Genomic DNA, 16,711 nt, shown 5'->3' with positions numbered 1-16,711 from the left:
TAGCTATATATAGATAATGAGTGTTTCTCTTGTAGTTTCGGACCTGGCGTTCGAACTTTAAACAACAAGAATATAAATGTATTACATGCTCAATATCGGTTTAATGAATAAATCGTAAACCTTAAATTAAGGCAACATAGTATACCCCTGTTCGAAAGTCTTAAATCAATTTTGAGAAAGCAAATCCGGGTTACAAAATAAAACCAAGGGAAACACATTAACTATTACAGGAAAAAACGGGAAAAAGGATTGAAATATTTGTTATACGTCAATGAGACAAGAGACAAATGTCTGCACAGTAATATATTAAGCATATGATAGACCAGTTCATAGAATTTTTTTAAAGAACAGGTATGGCATATATTTTTTTTCGCTCCTGATATAGAAAAAAATTAATAGTTAAATACTTCAATTTATTCCAAATATTATACATGTACAAGAATAAATGATATCATAAAACAAATCATGACAGCACAAAAAATTAGATCATAACAAGCATCATATGAAACAGACAACACGATATAACCGTTTATATGATAAAATTAAAGTATTACAAGACTTAATATCTAACATATACTTTTTTCTGAAAAAAGTACTGTGTCTGAGTAAAAGTGAACGTTTTCCTAGCAAAAAGAAATTTTACCTGCACCATCTTCTTTATATCATATCATGTAGCAAACTATCATTTTTAGTACAGCCTGGTCCCAATTTCCATAAAGATAATGTCAAGAACTCAAATGCACCTTTAATTTGCATTTTTTTTAAAATTTTGAGTGTTATATAGACTTACCTTGTATCCGGATAGGTCGATTGATACAATTTACTGTTTTCTGGAAATTTAATGTAAATAGGTATTTAATGTATTCATCAGCCTCATAATTCTGATTTACTAACCTTATTGCAGAAAGAGTCATAATTAACTGTTAAAAGATTTCATTAAGAGTAAGATAACAAGTTTTGAATTCATGTCTCCTTTATATATTATAAATAAGAAAGGTAAACACAATCATGACAACGGTCCTGCTAAAAGAGGGACGAAAGATACCAAAGGGACAGTCAAACTAATAACTAACTGTTTCGTTTTAAATAATGCAAGACATTGTAAACCTTTTTTTTAGTAAACATATCATCTCATTTGAGGCGACTAGGCAGTATGTATTTTACACTATTTGAGCGTTAGAAGAAACATATAGATATTGTCATTATCTTCACTTTTACATTACATGACATAGGCAGCATTTAATTTTTCCGAATGATTCCCTACGTACTATGAGAATGTTTTCTTTTACTATTTATGCGTCTGAAGTAATTATTAAAATATGGCCATAAATGAATGATAGATTGTTCAAACCCACCGTTGAAAAAAAAAACTAGGGATATTCTAGAGCATATTCAGACAAAAGATAACTAGATAGATTTAGTTTCATGAAATGGAGATCAATATTAAATACCTTCTTTATTGCATGGCCTCCTTCTCAGAAATAAAAACACAAGAACAGCAATTATTAAAATCAGCATCGATGATCCAATACTTGCACCAACACTCGTTGCAAAAGTATTGTTTGATTGACCTAAACCTACAAAAATGAATTTATTGTTATAGCTTCAAACATCATATACTTCAGACAAATGCAAGCAGCGTTTTGGCATTCTTCGATTTAGTTCTGACAAGCAAAACTGACAGTTTACAATAGAGATGATGCAAATAATAAAGTATGCAAAACTGAAGAGGGTTTTCCATATGTAAAAAATTGTCAGAGTTCAAACTCTCTTTTAGGCAAATTTAACATTCTATACATTTGGGAATTCTTTAAATTTCAAGTTGGTCATAATACGTCTACATATATAAGTACTCATACATCCTGTTTTTTTTTTATATTCATGATGAAGGTAAAAACAGAAAAAGGTCTTCGGTCGGGCAAATATTTTCAGAATAACACTTGAATAGTATTGCAGTATTGTTTTAAAAGTAAATCGAGATTTGTTTTGCCATTTTGGACGATTATATTTTACGGGTCATGATTTATTTATCAAAGATTTTAATTTAATAATGCATACATTTGTCATAAGCGGATATTTAAAAATGTACCAGCCCATTACTGTCATCTAGATCAACATATTTATGAAAAAAAAGTGTAATTGACGTACTTGATCGTGTAGTACAATTAGCGTTATTTTCTGATCGGACAATTCCATGTTTATTTGTAGCTTCTACATATATGATGTACGATGTGCTTGGTTCCAAAGACTGAATTATATGCTGTTCAGTCTGTCCTTGGCCGGAATCCATGATCTCAGGTGAATATTTTGTATTTTGAGTCCTTATATTCAGCCATGCCACTCTAAATTTCTGTTGAGTCCCTCCATTGAATCCTGAACGCCATGATACAATCATTGATGTTATCTCACAGGCCACTAACATATCTGTTGGTTGATCTGGAGGATCTTAAATACAAATCGATAACATTCATCATAATGGATATATAATTATTAGTCAACAGATAACTGTTTAATCATGTGAATGTTTTCCCAATATAAATTAAATACAACTTAAGTTAAAAACATGTTTTTGTTTATGAGTTTATTACTTATGGTCGATATTGTTGTATAGTTTCGTTTGATTTATCCAGACTATAGACGAACAAGATTTAAAACTTATGTATTACTAGATTAATTCACTTGCCTGGACGGAGTTTTACAAGTTTGCTCATCATAGACCAGTCCATTTTGTAGACAGGAGTTTAAGGATAAACTCATAAATGAAGTGGCCAGTTATGGTTATTGCTCCGGTTAAAATATGTAAACACTTACTACCTGTGTATTCGCAAAATAAATAAGGAGAAAGAGCCGTTGATTTTCTTATTCAGCAATTTTGAAAGCTTAAAACATGTAAAATTTGTCATATTTGGGAATTCATGAAATTGAAAGAAAAACCATGACCACATCAGTTTAAAAAAAAAGGGGGACGAAAGATACCAAAGGGACAGTCAAACTCATAAATCTAAAACAAACTGACAACGCCATGGCTAAAAATGAAAAAGACAAACAGAAAAACAATAGTAAACATGACACAACATAGAAAACTAAAGAATAAACAACACGAACCCCACCAAAAACTAGGGGTGATCTCAGGTGCTCCGGAAGGGTAAGCAGATCCTGCTCCACATGTGGCACCCGTCGTGTTGTTTATGTGATTACAAAATTTTAATCCGGTAAATAGTCTAATTCGGTAGGTCACATTCATGAAAGGGAAGGGAATTGTAGTTACGACGTAAGGAACATATCCGATATCATTTGTGAAACGGTTATTCCATAACGGTCAACCAACTCGTGATGGCGTCCGTAAAATTTACGAAGGGATGATTTCAACTTCACCATTTGGAACTCTTGGTTTAATAGCTTCCTTGTGAGCAGCAACCCTCTATCAAGAAAATCATGATAGGAAATGCAAGCACGGGAATATTTCAAATTATGCATATGTCGTTATTTTATTAGGTTTTTCCTCATTATATTCTGAATGATTTTAGGGCGGATACATGGGGATAAGTTGCAAACGGAATTGATCATATGAAAGCTAGAACAAATAAAATCTAAATATTTTATTTTTTATATATTTTGTTTTTTATGAACACGTTTGAAATAAATCTCACAATTAGAAAATCGTTCAAACATAATAAATCAATAGGCGATACGTAAAACACACTCTGCTTTAGCACATGTAAATGCTATAAATTTAAACTATTTCATCCCTTTTCGTACACTTAGTTCTTTTCTTTATATCTGTATTGTAAAAGTGATGGGTGACTAGAAATCAGTAGTAACAATTTAACGGCAATCATCCTTATCGAAACATCTTCGAATAGACTGTTCTTATGCAAATTGAAACGTAATCTCCGCCCGATCAGTTGAAATAACATTTGTAATAGATAGAACTTCTTAATTTAGAAAACCAGTGGCGGATCCAGAAATTTTCATAAGTGGGAGACCACTGACTGCCTAAGAGGGGTCCGCTCCAGTCACGCTTCAGTGATTCCCTATATAAGCAACCAAATTTTTTCCCAAAAAGGGAGGGCCCGGGCCCACTGCCCCCTAAATCCGCCTCTGAAAACCTGTGGTTTTTCAGTAATTTGTTTGTTTTCTCGTTGATATTCAAATTGTTTTACATGTATAACCGTACAGGAACTATTGAGTTAATGCCTAAACTGTGATTTTTAATTAATGAAATGTTCTTTTATTTAGTGTAATGTTTTTTACTATTGCAGGATGATTATGCTTACGTTATGCATTTCCTCAGATAGTCTTTTCTTAAACTTTGCCATTATGTAGAGTTAACCTTGCTTTGTTCAGAAATATAATAAAAAGTAAGGGTCATTTCACAAATTAATAATATCATGAAGCTGCAGTATAAATAATAGTTTTTATATGAATATCTTAATTTTTAGAACTGTTTTCATTTAGTTTCTATGCTGTAGTGTTTAAGAGCCTAAAATGTAGAATAGATCCTTTACTACTGATATTGTGACGTTGTGTATTATTTATGTGTGAATGCATGTCTGCTCTTTGTTCAAAAGATCATTTGGCATATACCCTATATCCTTATATTTATTTGTTGAGTAGTGATACATTTTTAGCTTGAATAAAAAAAAGATTATAAATTACTGATTAAATGTCCTTACCTTGTGGTATCACTTGAACTGACTTTATATACTGAAGACCTATGATATTTAAGGCGTACATTGTATAGACGCCGTAATCTGATTTTGAAATATTTCTAATACTTAGAGTTGAACTATGTTCAGAAATACTAAACGAATTGTAAACGTTCGCTATAGGAATTATTCCTGTTTCTGAATTTCTCATTGTCCAATTCAAGTTATCATTGGTTTAGGGTAGGCTATGAGATTAACTGTAATATTCAAGTCATCGTTTTCCTTAATTGAAACAATATCCGGTGTTTCTCTTCGTCTTTGGTCAATGCGTGCACTGCCTGAAATTGTATACTTTCTATATAGAAACAAAGCTTTGTATCACTTTTGATATATTTTTTTTAATATCCGTATTCAACTAACTATTTAAAACACAGATAATCATTATGATTTAACATTTTACAACGCCTTTGTGATTTATTCACCATAATGGAATATCAATTAAACCAAGCCGGTTACCCATTCTCTTTTCCTGATTGTGAAAACTTCAAAAACTATCGTTATTCGCACTATCAAGGTTACAACAAATGTATCTTGTGGATCAGATATTGCTTATGCTTCATGAACATATGAATCGAATCCCTTATTGTTGACGGGTGTTCAGTCGCAACTAATAGTGTAGTGTTTTATTCTCTGTCCTTTTGACGTGATTTTTTCATGATAGAAATTGTATTTTTTTTACAAAATTGATTCTAAGGTTTAGATTGCTCCCTAGGTCTATATATTCACAATCAAATTCGACGGATGATATTTATAAATAACTTCATATATAAGATTATTTACACTTTAAAACTGTCAGTTTTATATGAACTTGTTATCTTTTTGAAATACCTGCTGATTAATCTTCTTTCAAGCAATTTGGAGGTTACGCATTTTATATATGCATTAAAAGAGGGACGAAAGTTACCAGACGGACAGTCAATCTCATAAATCGAAAATAAACTGACGACGCCATGGCTAAAAATAAAAAGGACAAACAGATAAACAATAGTACACATGACACAACATAGAAAACTAAAGGTTAAGCAACACGAACCCCACCAAAAACTAGGGGTGATCTCAGTAGCTCCGGAAGGGTAAGCAGAATCTGCTCCACATGTGGTACCCGTCGTGTTGTTTATGAGGTAACAAATCCTGTAAATAGTCTAATTCGGTCGGTCACATTTATGAAAGGGAAGGGGATAGTAGTTACGACTTAAGGACAAAGAACATATCCATTATTATTTGTGAAGCGGTTATTCCATAACGGTCAACCAACGCGTGATGGCGTCCGTAAAATTTACGAAGAGGTGATTTCAACTTCTCCACCTGGAACTCTTGATTTAATCTACAGAATAAGTTTGGTTATCAGAGTTGTGTATTTTTTTTAAAATTACATGTATATACTAGTGGATGTGTACAATCTTGTAGTTAAGGACAGACAATGGAATTGTAACTTCGGTGCTGTAAATATACGTTTATGCATTATACTTACACAGAACAAACAAATCAATCTCAGCATATACAGTTTTTAACCTATCACCAATAACGTTGCTAGCCTGACAACGGTAAGTTCCAGTTTGTAGACAGTCAGTTTTGAGAATCGTATAGTTGCTTTTGAATACCATATCAACTTTATTCAATAGAGTGCCAGTTGTAGAATGTATCCAAGTAATTCCAGGTGCCGGGTAACTGTCAACTTCACAATGAAAGGTAACGGATTGATGTTCATCAACAGTGTTGCTTTTAAATGCCTGCAATCTAAGAATCGTTGGTGCATCTGAAAATGAGAGGGGAATATCAAACCTATCAACACGATTGTAGATAAATGTAGACAACACAGAAACAGCAATCATCAGATATAGCACCAGTCAACGAATTCCCAATTCCTTAAAAATGTAAAGAAGAGGCCAAAAATACCAAAAGATACTAAGACGACATTCAGACTCATAAGTCGAAAAACCCACTGGCAATGTCAATGCTAAAACAGAAAAAACAATAAGACAAAAAAGTACACATAACACAGCACAGAAAAATAAATACAAGGCAAGACGAACCCCACATAACTGGTTTTATCTCGAGTGCTCCGGAAGGGTATGCAGATTCTGCTGCACATGTGGCACCCTTCGTGTTGCTTATGTTAGTACAAACCCAGCTATAAGTCTAATGCAGTAGGTCATATTATTGAAACAGGGATGGGCTTGTAGTTACGACATAAGGAACATATCCCAGTGGCGGATCCAGCCATTTTAAAAGGGGGGGGGGTTCCAACTATATGCTCCTGTTCAAATGCATTGATCGGCCAAATAAAAGGGGGGTTCCAACCCCCGGAACCCCCCTCCCCCCTTGGATCCGCCACTGTAATCCGCTATCATCTGTGAAACGAATATTCCGTTACGGTCAACCAACTCCTGATGGCGTCCGTAAAGTTTACGAAGGAACGATTTCATGCAGATCGGTAGTTATGATTGCTCTTTGTGTTTTACCTGTTGAACAAACAATACAGTGTCTTTATAACCTAAGATATCAAGTAGTAAAGTTGCTGTAAGTTCTGTGCCACGAATGACCACTGATATAATCGAATTACAATTCCCGAATCCCGTGAATTATCATCGCATTTTATTTTAACATGAACAATATGATATATTACTCACAGTTAACGACAATATTGATAGAATTCGATGTTTGGCTACCATAGTCGTTTTTAGCCTGACACATATACAGTCCAGTTTGATTTCTATTGACTGAGTTTAATTCAAGGCGAAACTGATGTTCTCTAAAACCGTTTGGCCCAGTCCATGTGTAATTACAGTCTGGTCTGCATTTCGCTGCACAAATGATTAATATGTTTATACCATTGTCTTCAGTTACAATATATAAATAGCCAGCCGGACTCAAATTGATACTTTTTGGTCCAACTGAAAAGAAGAAATTGCCTACAATTAATTTGCTTTTGAATTTGTCTTTAGACGACTTTGGGGACTCCTATTTTATATTGTCAATAGAGTACAAAATGCTGATTATTATTGAACCGTACACTCAAATATGCATCATAGTCAGTGATGGAAAGGTTGTAGACTATATGATTCTATGTAAAATTGTATTGATGAATTGAAATACAAGTAAAACGTAAATTATAGAGAAAATAGACGAAACACTTCTGATATAAGAAGACACGAATCTACACTCTAATGTGACTTGTTTTATTTGCTCAGTTAGCAAACCCATGCTAAAAAAAGAAAAATCAAAAACAAAAAAAGAGAGGTTCATGGAAGAGCATAAACATGCCTACAGTCATGCAAATCGGATATAGAAATTACTGTAATAGTCTAATTAGAATCGAAATAATTGATACAAGCTATACTTTATTATAGCTTTAACATTGGTAGGAATTAAATTCCATGCACTTATTTTCCTTGGGCAAATTATCTGACTCCAGAAGTCAGGTTAGGAATTGGGTCATATTTACCATAGGATTTGGAATCTGCAATAGATCTTGAACCCACCATAGATGAGAGTGCTTCATATATATATATATTATTATGTAGGGCGTCTCAAGACTTTAAACATTGTATTGGATATCATTATTAATTTCATCTGGTTATGCTAGTTCTGTAAAAGACTACAAGAATGCTACAATATTAACATATTAAATACTTACAGAGTATATAGATCGATTGCACTTTGGATTGGACTGAATATTCTCCTTCAATACTGACAGCTTCACAGTAAATCGTTTTTTTTTATATCTGCCTCTTTTCCCGTATATATCAGTTTACTAGATGATATCAACTTTCCACTATTCATAAGTGGCGGTTGTGGTATAGCTTGACTGGTTATATTCTGTCCATCAAAGTACCACTGTATCAAGGCAATCAGATCACTTAAATCTGTAGTACATGTGAATGTTTCGTTCACTCCGTCTTCAACACTAATAATGTTATTATAACTAGCTGGCATAAATGTCACATTTGTCACTGGTTCTGTAATATAATTTTAAATAGAGGTATATTGTATGTAGTTTATATAACTTTATCAAGTCGATATGATGACTGTAAAAGCAACAACCGTTAAGTTGCTTTTCTTTTCGTTTTACAGTCTCGTTCATGATTATAAAAACGATATTCCATTCAATATCGAATAGTTTTACGTGTTCCTTTTGTACTTATAAATCCTTTTTCAAACAGGAATTTAGACGAATGTTTTGTTTTGCAAAACTATTTTTTCATTTCTGAACAAATCATCTTGCGAGTTGTCTGCACCTAACTGCATTCAAATGATTAAAATAATAATCAAATTTGAAAACAAAATTGGACCATCGTTTTAATATCGATTATATTTTCTCGGAATGTAGCTGGTATGCCTCTCTAGCGGATTTGAAATAAAGATTAGTGCGATGAGTTTATAAAAATGATAGAAAAAGTATCGAGGAGCAAGACACATATTTTGTGCATTAAATTTTTTCGTCAGTGTCTATGTGTTTTTTAATCAAAACGATCGACATAGACAGATACCAGTTTTTGAAGTAACATGAAAGTATTCAAAGGGTCAAACACAGGGACTTTCCATACTAACGGGGCTGGTCTCTACAATAACTAAGCTGCTCATGTGAATCTTAAAACACTTTTTATCGTATCACTGATTTGCGTATTTCAAAGTATAATGTTATTTTATATTTGTGAATACAAAATCTGAGTAATAGCCATTCACCATGACAAAAGATAAGATTATAAAAGAAGATTAATTATTTCTATCTGAGACATCGTTTTGAAGAACACTATAGTCGTGGAAACGGTGTTACATTTCAAACAAGATGGCGGGCACTCGAAATGTACTAACAAAATTCCTCAGAGTTCAAAGATCTATATTTGAAAAAAAAACTATCCAAGGAATCTTTTCAAAAGCATCATTTTGCAATGACAAAGTGTATAAAATTTCATAAAAATGTTATTTTATTAAACTTGAACATATGCATATGAAGAACACTTCGGTAAATGTGAAATAATTTGCTATGACGTCACGTGACATCAGCGATGGCACAGTTCTACATGTCTGCAAATTTGTATAGACGTTGTTATCCGTGAGAATTTCCGTTAGTATAGAAAGTACCTAGTCAAAATCATCAAAATAGCAGTTGATTGAGAGAATATTGAAATCAAACTGCCACAAATATCCATATTTTAAAAATATTCTTATTAAGAATTTTTGTAAAAATGAAGTCATTCTGTGAAATGTACCAACTTGATTTGGTTTGATTTTGAATTCTAGTTATGTTACTTTTATAATCTACTTACTCCTGACTGACAAAGTTACATTATAAATCTTTTGGTTTGTCCAAGCGGGATGGGACCCAGCGCACGTGCACACATCACCATTATCATCTATCTTGACTTTTAGACGTACACTGGAAACAGAAACATAGGTAAACGGGTTACCTGTAGGAGCAATGGGTGTGGAATCTTTACACTGCCATGATATAACTGCTAGAGGATTACCTCCTAGTATTTCACATGTGATGATTATCAAGGTACCTGGATTGACAGGACCTGATGGTGTCTGTATAATTGAAGGTGTCGATGGTGAATCTAAAAGTCATATGATATTTTGTTTTTATAATCTGGTCCTTGTATCATAATGGTAAATTATTGGTTAAAAAGTAATTCTCTGGCAGAAAAGGTCTGTTCATGTATTTTGATCTTCCCCGGCTGGGATTCGAGCTCAAGCTACTGAGATATCGTGGCACCAAATCTTCAATTGTTTTTTTTTTGTATCGCATTAATTAGTATTTTAAACGAACAGCGTTGTAAATGCCACGTGTACCCACTGATGGACGCATTGAAATGAACAATTATCTATGATAACACTCTGAGTGGTTTACTTTCGAATCTATATCAGCTTTCATTGTATCACGGTTATAACTGGATAAATTGTTCTTAGACTTTAGATTATTACAAACGACACTTTTTTGTCTAAATTGGATAAACTTGTCAACCAGAACTTGTTCTTTGTGTAAAGGAAAACTTAATGAGACTTCTTGCCTATTGATCCTTTAATCGATTGTCACACGATACAAGTGCTTAAATTATTTTTTATTTCGAACATTTTGATAGAAAAATAGTTTTCCTTTCTTGCTTGTTTGAAAACAAGTATCTAGAAACATTTGGGAATGAACTTTCAAATTCAATCTTGCATGTTACGCTTTCATATCCAATGGTATGTTTTACAGGCAGAGATCGCCAGTACATCTCTCAGTGGTGGACGCAATATAATGTTCTTCGATTTTGATGTTGCATTTTTACCTATAACTGAACACCGTTGTTTCAACACCGTATTTTCAACAGATCATTCACAATTTTGAACTATGTTGATAGTGCTCAAATATTAATTATGAAGTCAGTTGTTTTGATGTCTAAATATTGAGAGGAAAAATGGTGTGGCGTTGTTTTGGAGGCTGCTTTGAGATCTTCGGTAATGTAAAGAAAGCTAGTCAATCTTAATAATTTATGAGTGTAAAATCAAACAGATCAAAATCGAGCAAAATGAGAGAAATTATTTGAAGGATAATTATTTGCAGGTCTTTCGGAGATTATATATTTAACACAGGCGAATGTGTTGCATTAAATATTCGACATCAACTTCAAATAGGCATTAATTTTTCTTTGAAATTTCACTTTTTATTATTTTCTTTTTTTTTCTTCAATTTCTTGTTTTTTTTACTTAAAAGGTGTATGAACGCATTCATTTGTGTATAATATATTAAATACATATACAATATAGCTCCTTTTTAAAATTCATTCGTTAAATATAGAAAAATATAAATTAAGTGTTTTTTGTATGATTGTCCCTCTGGTATCTTTCGTCCCTCTTTTGGATCTCTTACCTCTTATTTGTTGTCAAAGCAATGATTGTTAGCTTTTACTCATGTACATAAAAGCTAGTATTATTCAATAAAGACCAAGTTTGTAAAAAAATGAGACAGTACTCAAGTAGCAATTATTAGGGCAATGGTATTTAATCAATTTAATTGTTTTATACAAAGACCGATATAACATTGTCTGATGATTGTTTTAAACTGTTCTCTTTAGTTTTCACATGATTATAAAGAGAAAAAAAGAGCATATTTCATGCCAGAACTTTATTTACATATTTGCAATTTTATCCTATTGATAACTTAATTTAACATTCAGAGTATAATTGGACATCCGAGAAGGCATTTGTTTTAATGAGGACCGATTTTGCCAAAAGTATCACTCAAATTAAGACAATATAAAGATTATCATATTAAACTATGTGTCCTATTGATAACTTACAGTAAACATTTAGTGTAGATCTAACCTCCTTATCGAGATCCAAGAGAGGATGTTTTATTATACATCTGCATTCTTTACCATTGTCGTCTTTGGTTACGACTCGTTCTATTACAGACACTGTCATGTTGTTACCAGTTTGAGTGGTTTGTGTAAATCCTATACACTGCCAGACAATAGAAGCAAGAGGATTTCCTCCGGAAATGTTACATACCATCCTGACCTTGTTGCCTTCTATAATAGGTCCATTAGGTATCTGTATGAGTGACGGAGATGACGATGGGGGGTCTAAAACAAAAGAAGTTAACATTCATTGTTCTAATATACAGATGCGTCATCGTCGTGTTAGTGTACAGTAACAGAAAAAATGACGCGAAGATAGCGGAAACATTTTTTTTAAAGTACTGAAAATTATATAGCTTCCGATTAATTGTATTGCAATTAAATGTTTTGTCTTTAAGATATGTTATTATAAAAAAAACGTATCCACACGCCAATGTGATCACAGCTGATTACACTTACTTTACAAATGTATATATTAAATATGAATGTAATGTGATCGATATAAAATGGTAAAGAGATTATTTGCAAATGTTAAAAAACAAAAAAATACAGTAAGTTGTTTTTCTTTGTTAATGAAATTGTATAAATCAATTAGTTCATTGACTGTTCTTGGTAATCTATTCTGCAATAGACCGCACTAGTTTATCGCACTGACTTCAACCACACACATAACAAACGTAAATATAAAAAAGAAGATGTGGTATGATTGCCAATGAGACAACTATCCACAAAAGACCAAAATAACACAGACATTAGCAACTATAGGTCACCGTACGGCCTTCAACAATGATCAAAACCCATACCGCATAGTGAGCTATAAAAGGGCCTGATAAGACAATGTAAAACAATTCAAACAAAAAAACTAACGGCCTTATTTATGTAAAAAAATGAACGAAAAACAAATATGTAACACATAAACAAACGACAACCACGGAATTACAGGATCCTGACTTGGGACAGGCACATAAAATATGTTTGCACAAAACAAAAACATATAACCCCAATAGAAATAAATGTGAAAACTACTGAATAACAGGCTTCTGGCTAAGGACAGACGGAAGCAGAACGCTGCAGGGTTACATAAGTTTGTGCCATGACCTGTCACATAAGTATACAGCAAAACATGAAATCAACAATCCGTTGAAAATTATTTCACTCATCAGATCGACAAAAGAAAAAAAAAACAACAAAAAAACACAGAAGTATAGATGTAGGATCACTCGAAGTTACTGAACGCCAGTACAAAGCCTATAAAAATACCAAACAAGTCATTTTTCTATGACTAAACTATCAATGAATATAGTTGGAAGACGTCACAAACAGTAAGAGAAACACATGAACTTCCCGAACTCAAAGGTATAGGCATATACAGAAAGAAGTATTGTACATGTTTACAGATTATCAATATTAGAATAACAATTAACTTAATCAGTGTTTGTACTTTCATGCATAGAAACAATATTCAAAGATTAATTTATATAATTAAATAGATAGTAACCTAGAATAAGTTTTTTTTAAAGAATCAACGAGTTTGCACGAACGCTCGAACTCATTACATTTCATCGCTGTAAAAGTGAGGATGTGATATCCCGTTTACAATTATTTTTTAAACTGCTAAAAAAAGCTCCATAAAAATTGTAGAAAATGAACACCTCAAAGGAACATTCGATTAAAGAAGTGTGTTGAATAAGACTGTATGAAAGTTTAACATGTAGTCTAGAGCGTAGAATGGTCATAATAGTCAACGTTGGATGATACTAATATAAGTGCATTAGAGCCAAACAATTCGTTAAATGCGTGAAGTATCGAAATTTTTATTGCATGTCTCCTCATAAAGCATTTTTTAATTACAAGTACAGTGTGGTTTAAAGCGTGATAACGTGTATTGATATAATTTATACAGTTGAATACCTGTATGATTCGAATTGACTTAAACAACTGCTTTATAGTTTGGACTAAAAATGAGCTTACATTGTACATTAATTGTTGTTCTAGCACGTCCTACATCATTTTCCCCAGTACACATACATTCAATAAACTTTCCATTATAAGTATCAGTTACATTGTTGATTGTCAAATAAAATGTTCTGGAGTTGTAGTCACAATACGTCTGATATAATCCAGGAGTGGGTTCTGCATAATTCCTACATGCTTCGGTTCTCTTATTAAAGAAAAAAGCAATATTTAGGGTTCCTAAGTGAAATGCCACAGTTGTCCAGGATTTTTCGAGAGAACAGTTCAAACCCATTGAACTGAACCTCTGGATATTAGCTGTAGGACTTGGTTGCAATGTTATACCGAAAACTCCTGTAAAATTGCATAAATATATAAACATAATCAGGAACATTAATTCTTTTATCCTTTATAAAACATTTATCCTTTTTAAGAAACATTGATCTAGCGCAAACTTTTGAAAAACTTCCCTACAGCAAATGATTTAATTCTTACGTAGGCAGGTTATAGATAGGTTTAAGTTTTTAAACATCTGGATGTGTTGTTGCCTAACAAATGCCTTCCAGCAAAAATCATCACCATGATAACTTAAAATTGTTTCTGAGATAATATTTAATTTTCCGTGATGTGCTCGGATTTGTTTGAAAATTCAAAATTTTTCTGCACGTTATGCAATCTAAAAAATTAAACTTACTTCATTGCTTTATCAGGCAAATAGTAATGTGAATTGATAAAATTTAAAAATAAAGAGGAAAAATCGTTCGATATATCAAAAAACACACATTAGAATCTGAACAAAATAAGTAATATAGTCACAGACTGCATTAATTCTATAAATTCGCTTTCAATACGACGTTAGAGAAATTCATAACTCTTTGTCTGTTGTTTATTATGCATAAATGTTATAACCAAGATTTCAAAACCATTTGTTAGCTTTTGGAGTTTTCAAACCTTTGTTTTTATTTATTAAATGGTTTTAGTCTTCAAACAACCTCTGACGAATGTTATATTTAGACGAAACACGCGTCTGTCGTATTAAATCATAAGCCTAGTATTTCTATGAGTTCTTCTGCTAAGTTAGTTGTTCAGCCCTATTAACAGTATCGAAAAGTCTCTTCTTAAATTTGCATGTATGTTGTACTTGTATTTAAAACTTTTCAACGTTTTTTTTTATAACAAACAAATGCTAAAACAAAGCATAACATTAGATTTCTTAATCTATTTCAAATAAGTTTTCTAAGACCATTATATTTCACAAAATAATCGCAGGGATATAAAAGTCAACAGTAACCGTAAAGAGAGTCTTTTCTTTAGTCAAATGTTACAATCTGGCATCCCTGTCAATCGTTGGCAGAATAAGACAGACGATTGTAACTTGTAATGCAGCACTGTTTAGTCTAGCAATAGATAAAGGTCATGTACATGTCCACTGATGTCAAACGCCGCGGACCAGACACTAGACAAATACCTTGGTATCAATTTTTTTAAGTCGTTTACACGCGAAACATACACAGGAACTCCAATTAATTGGTTTAAATGTCATAGAATATTGAGTAATGTTTCAGGGTACACTCTTTTTTGTTTGTTTATGTTAAACGATATTGCATTTCAAATGAGTTAAAAATTGTATAAAGTACTTAATTGGAATCGGAGCAAAAAAATAATGAGGCAGGGTTATGACAAAGAAAGTATTGTTCTTTTTTTCAAAACAATCATCGAAAAGTACCAAGACATTATAGATAAATATGGAGCGTCTTCACAAAAGATACAACATACTAGTAGTCTTAAGTTATACATTCCTTGTGCTGTTGTTATAAATCTTTTTATTCACAATTGTTTGCTTTTGTGATTTTATTTGCTTTTATGTGCAATTCATGACGCGATATTTAATAACGGTATCTTTTTAGTCCAAGATGTTTGTATGTAATATAATTAACAATTAAAGAAATAATGTAAAATTTATTTTTATTATTTATTACTGACCTGTGAAACAAGAAATGTAAACAAATAATCTCATTATGTCTCTTGACATATTTGTTATTTAACATCTTCCGGGTATATTTATTATGATATACATATTTAGGTGTATTTAACTCCTTTAAAAGTGTATAGATTAGTTATTTATGGCGTACATGCAGTTGCTACTGGTGTCAACGATACTAAATTTACATTAGGAGAATGTATTTCAGGTAGATAATAAAAGTCTAAATATATACATATGGTTTATACAAAGGCATAATAAATAACCTATCGTGTTAAAGACAAATATTTAGTTCCTTTACTAACACGGGTAATAACATCGTCATATCGAGGATCGTTACTGTACAGTGATTTTGTCATATTTTGGTTAAGTTGGACATAATTGTGTAAAGTATTTTTTATAACAATGAAACACTATAGACTATTTAGATTTATTTTCTTAGCTAAAGGAAATTCTGAACATTAATCCAACTTTGAGAATATCTTTGTTTATAACTGATATGTTAGTAAATTGGAATATGCATAATAGTTGATAATTTGACACAGAATATTCTTCAGAAACAAACATGTACTAGAGGTTAAAACATGATAAAGTATACAGAAAAATGCTTGCGTTTTGTCAAAATTTATATTTTGCTTACTCGTATTCCCACCATACATAAAGATATGTTTACTGTCTTCAACATCAAATATTTTGTTATGATATATAAAACGATAGCCGTC

At 32.1% G+C, this 16,711-nt stretch overlaps 1 protein-coding gene across 4 annotated transcripts in view; it reads right to left on the bottom strand.

Moving 5' to 3' along the window:
- LOC143078810 (uncharacterized) overlaps positions 1 to 16,070 on the bottom strand; it is a 47,220-nt gene extending 31,150 nt beyond the window's left edge. For 2 of the 4 annotated variants that reach the window (XM_076253794.1, XM_076253793.1), the window contains exons 1-11: positions 15,992 to 16,070; positions 14,027 to 14,362; positions 11,996 to 12,280; positions 9,980 to 10,270; positions 8,347 to 8,668; positions 7,340 to 7,603; positions 6,181 to 6,465; positions 4,677 to 4,987; positions 2,149 to 2,445; positions 1,452 to 1,577; positions 791 to 830 (exon numbers count right to left, since the gene is read on the bottom strand). In XM_076253794.1, coding sequence (XP_076109909.1) covers positions 791 to 830; positions 1,452 to 1,577; positions 2,149 to 2,445; positions 4,677 to 4,860 — 647 coding nt within the window. In that variant the 5' untranslated portion in view covers positions 4,861 to 4,987; positions 6,181 to 6,465; positions 7,340 to 7,603; ... (3 more) ...; positions 14,027 to 14,362; positions 15,992 to 16,070. Of the gene's footprint in view, positions 1 to 790; positions 831 to 1,451; positions 1,578 to 2,148; positions 2,446 to 4,676; positions 4,988 to 6,180; positions 6,466 to 7,339; positions 7,604 to 8,346; positions 8,669 to 9,979; positions 10,271 to 11,995; positions 12,281 to 14,026; positions 14,363 to 15,991 lie in introns of those variants that run through there. The other 2 variants (XM_076253795.1, XR_012979276.1) reach the window with 2 other exon arrangements.
- Positions 16,071 to 16,711: the final 641 nt, after the last annotated feature.

The sequence above is a fragment of the Mytilus galloprovincialis genome, chromosome 6, assembly GCF_965363235.1.
Source record: "Mytilus galloprovincialis chromosome 6, xbMytGall1.hap1.1, whole genome shotgun sequence".
NCBI classification, from domain to species: domain Eukaryota; kingdom Metazoa; phylum Mollusca; class Bivalvia; order Mytilida; family Mytilidae; genus Mytilus; species Mytilus galloprovincialis.
The sequence above is the reverse complement of the archived record's forward strand: the minus strand, read 5'-3'. Positions and strand labels throughout refer to the sequence as shown.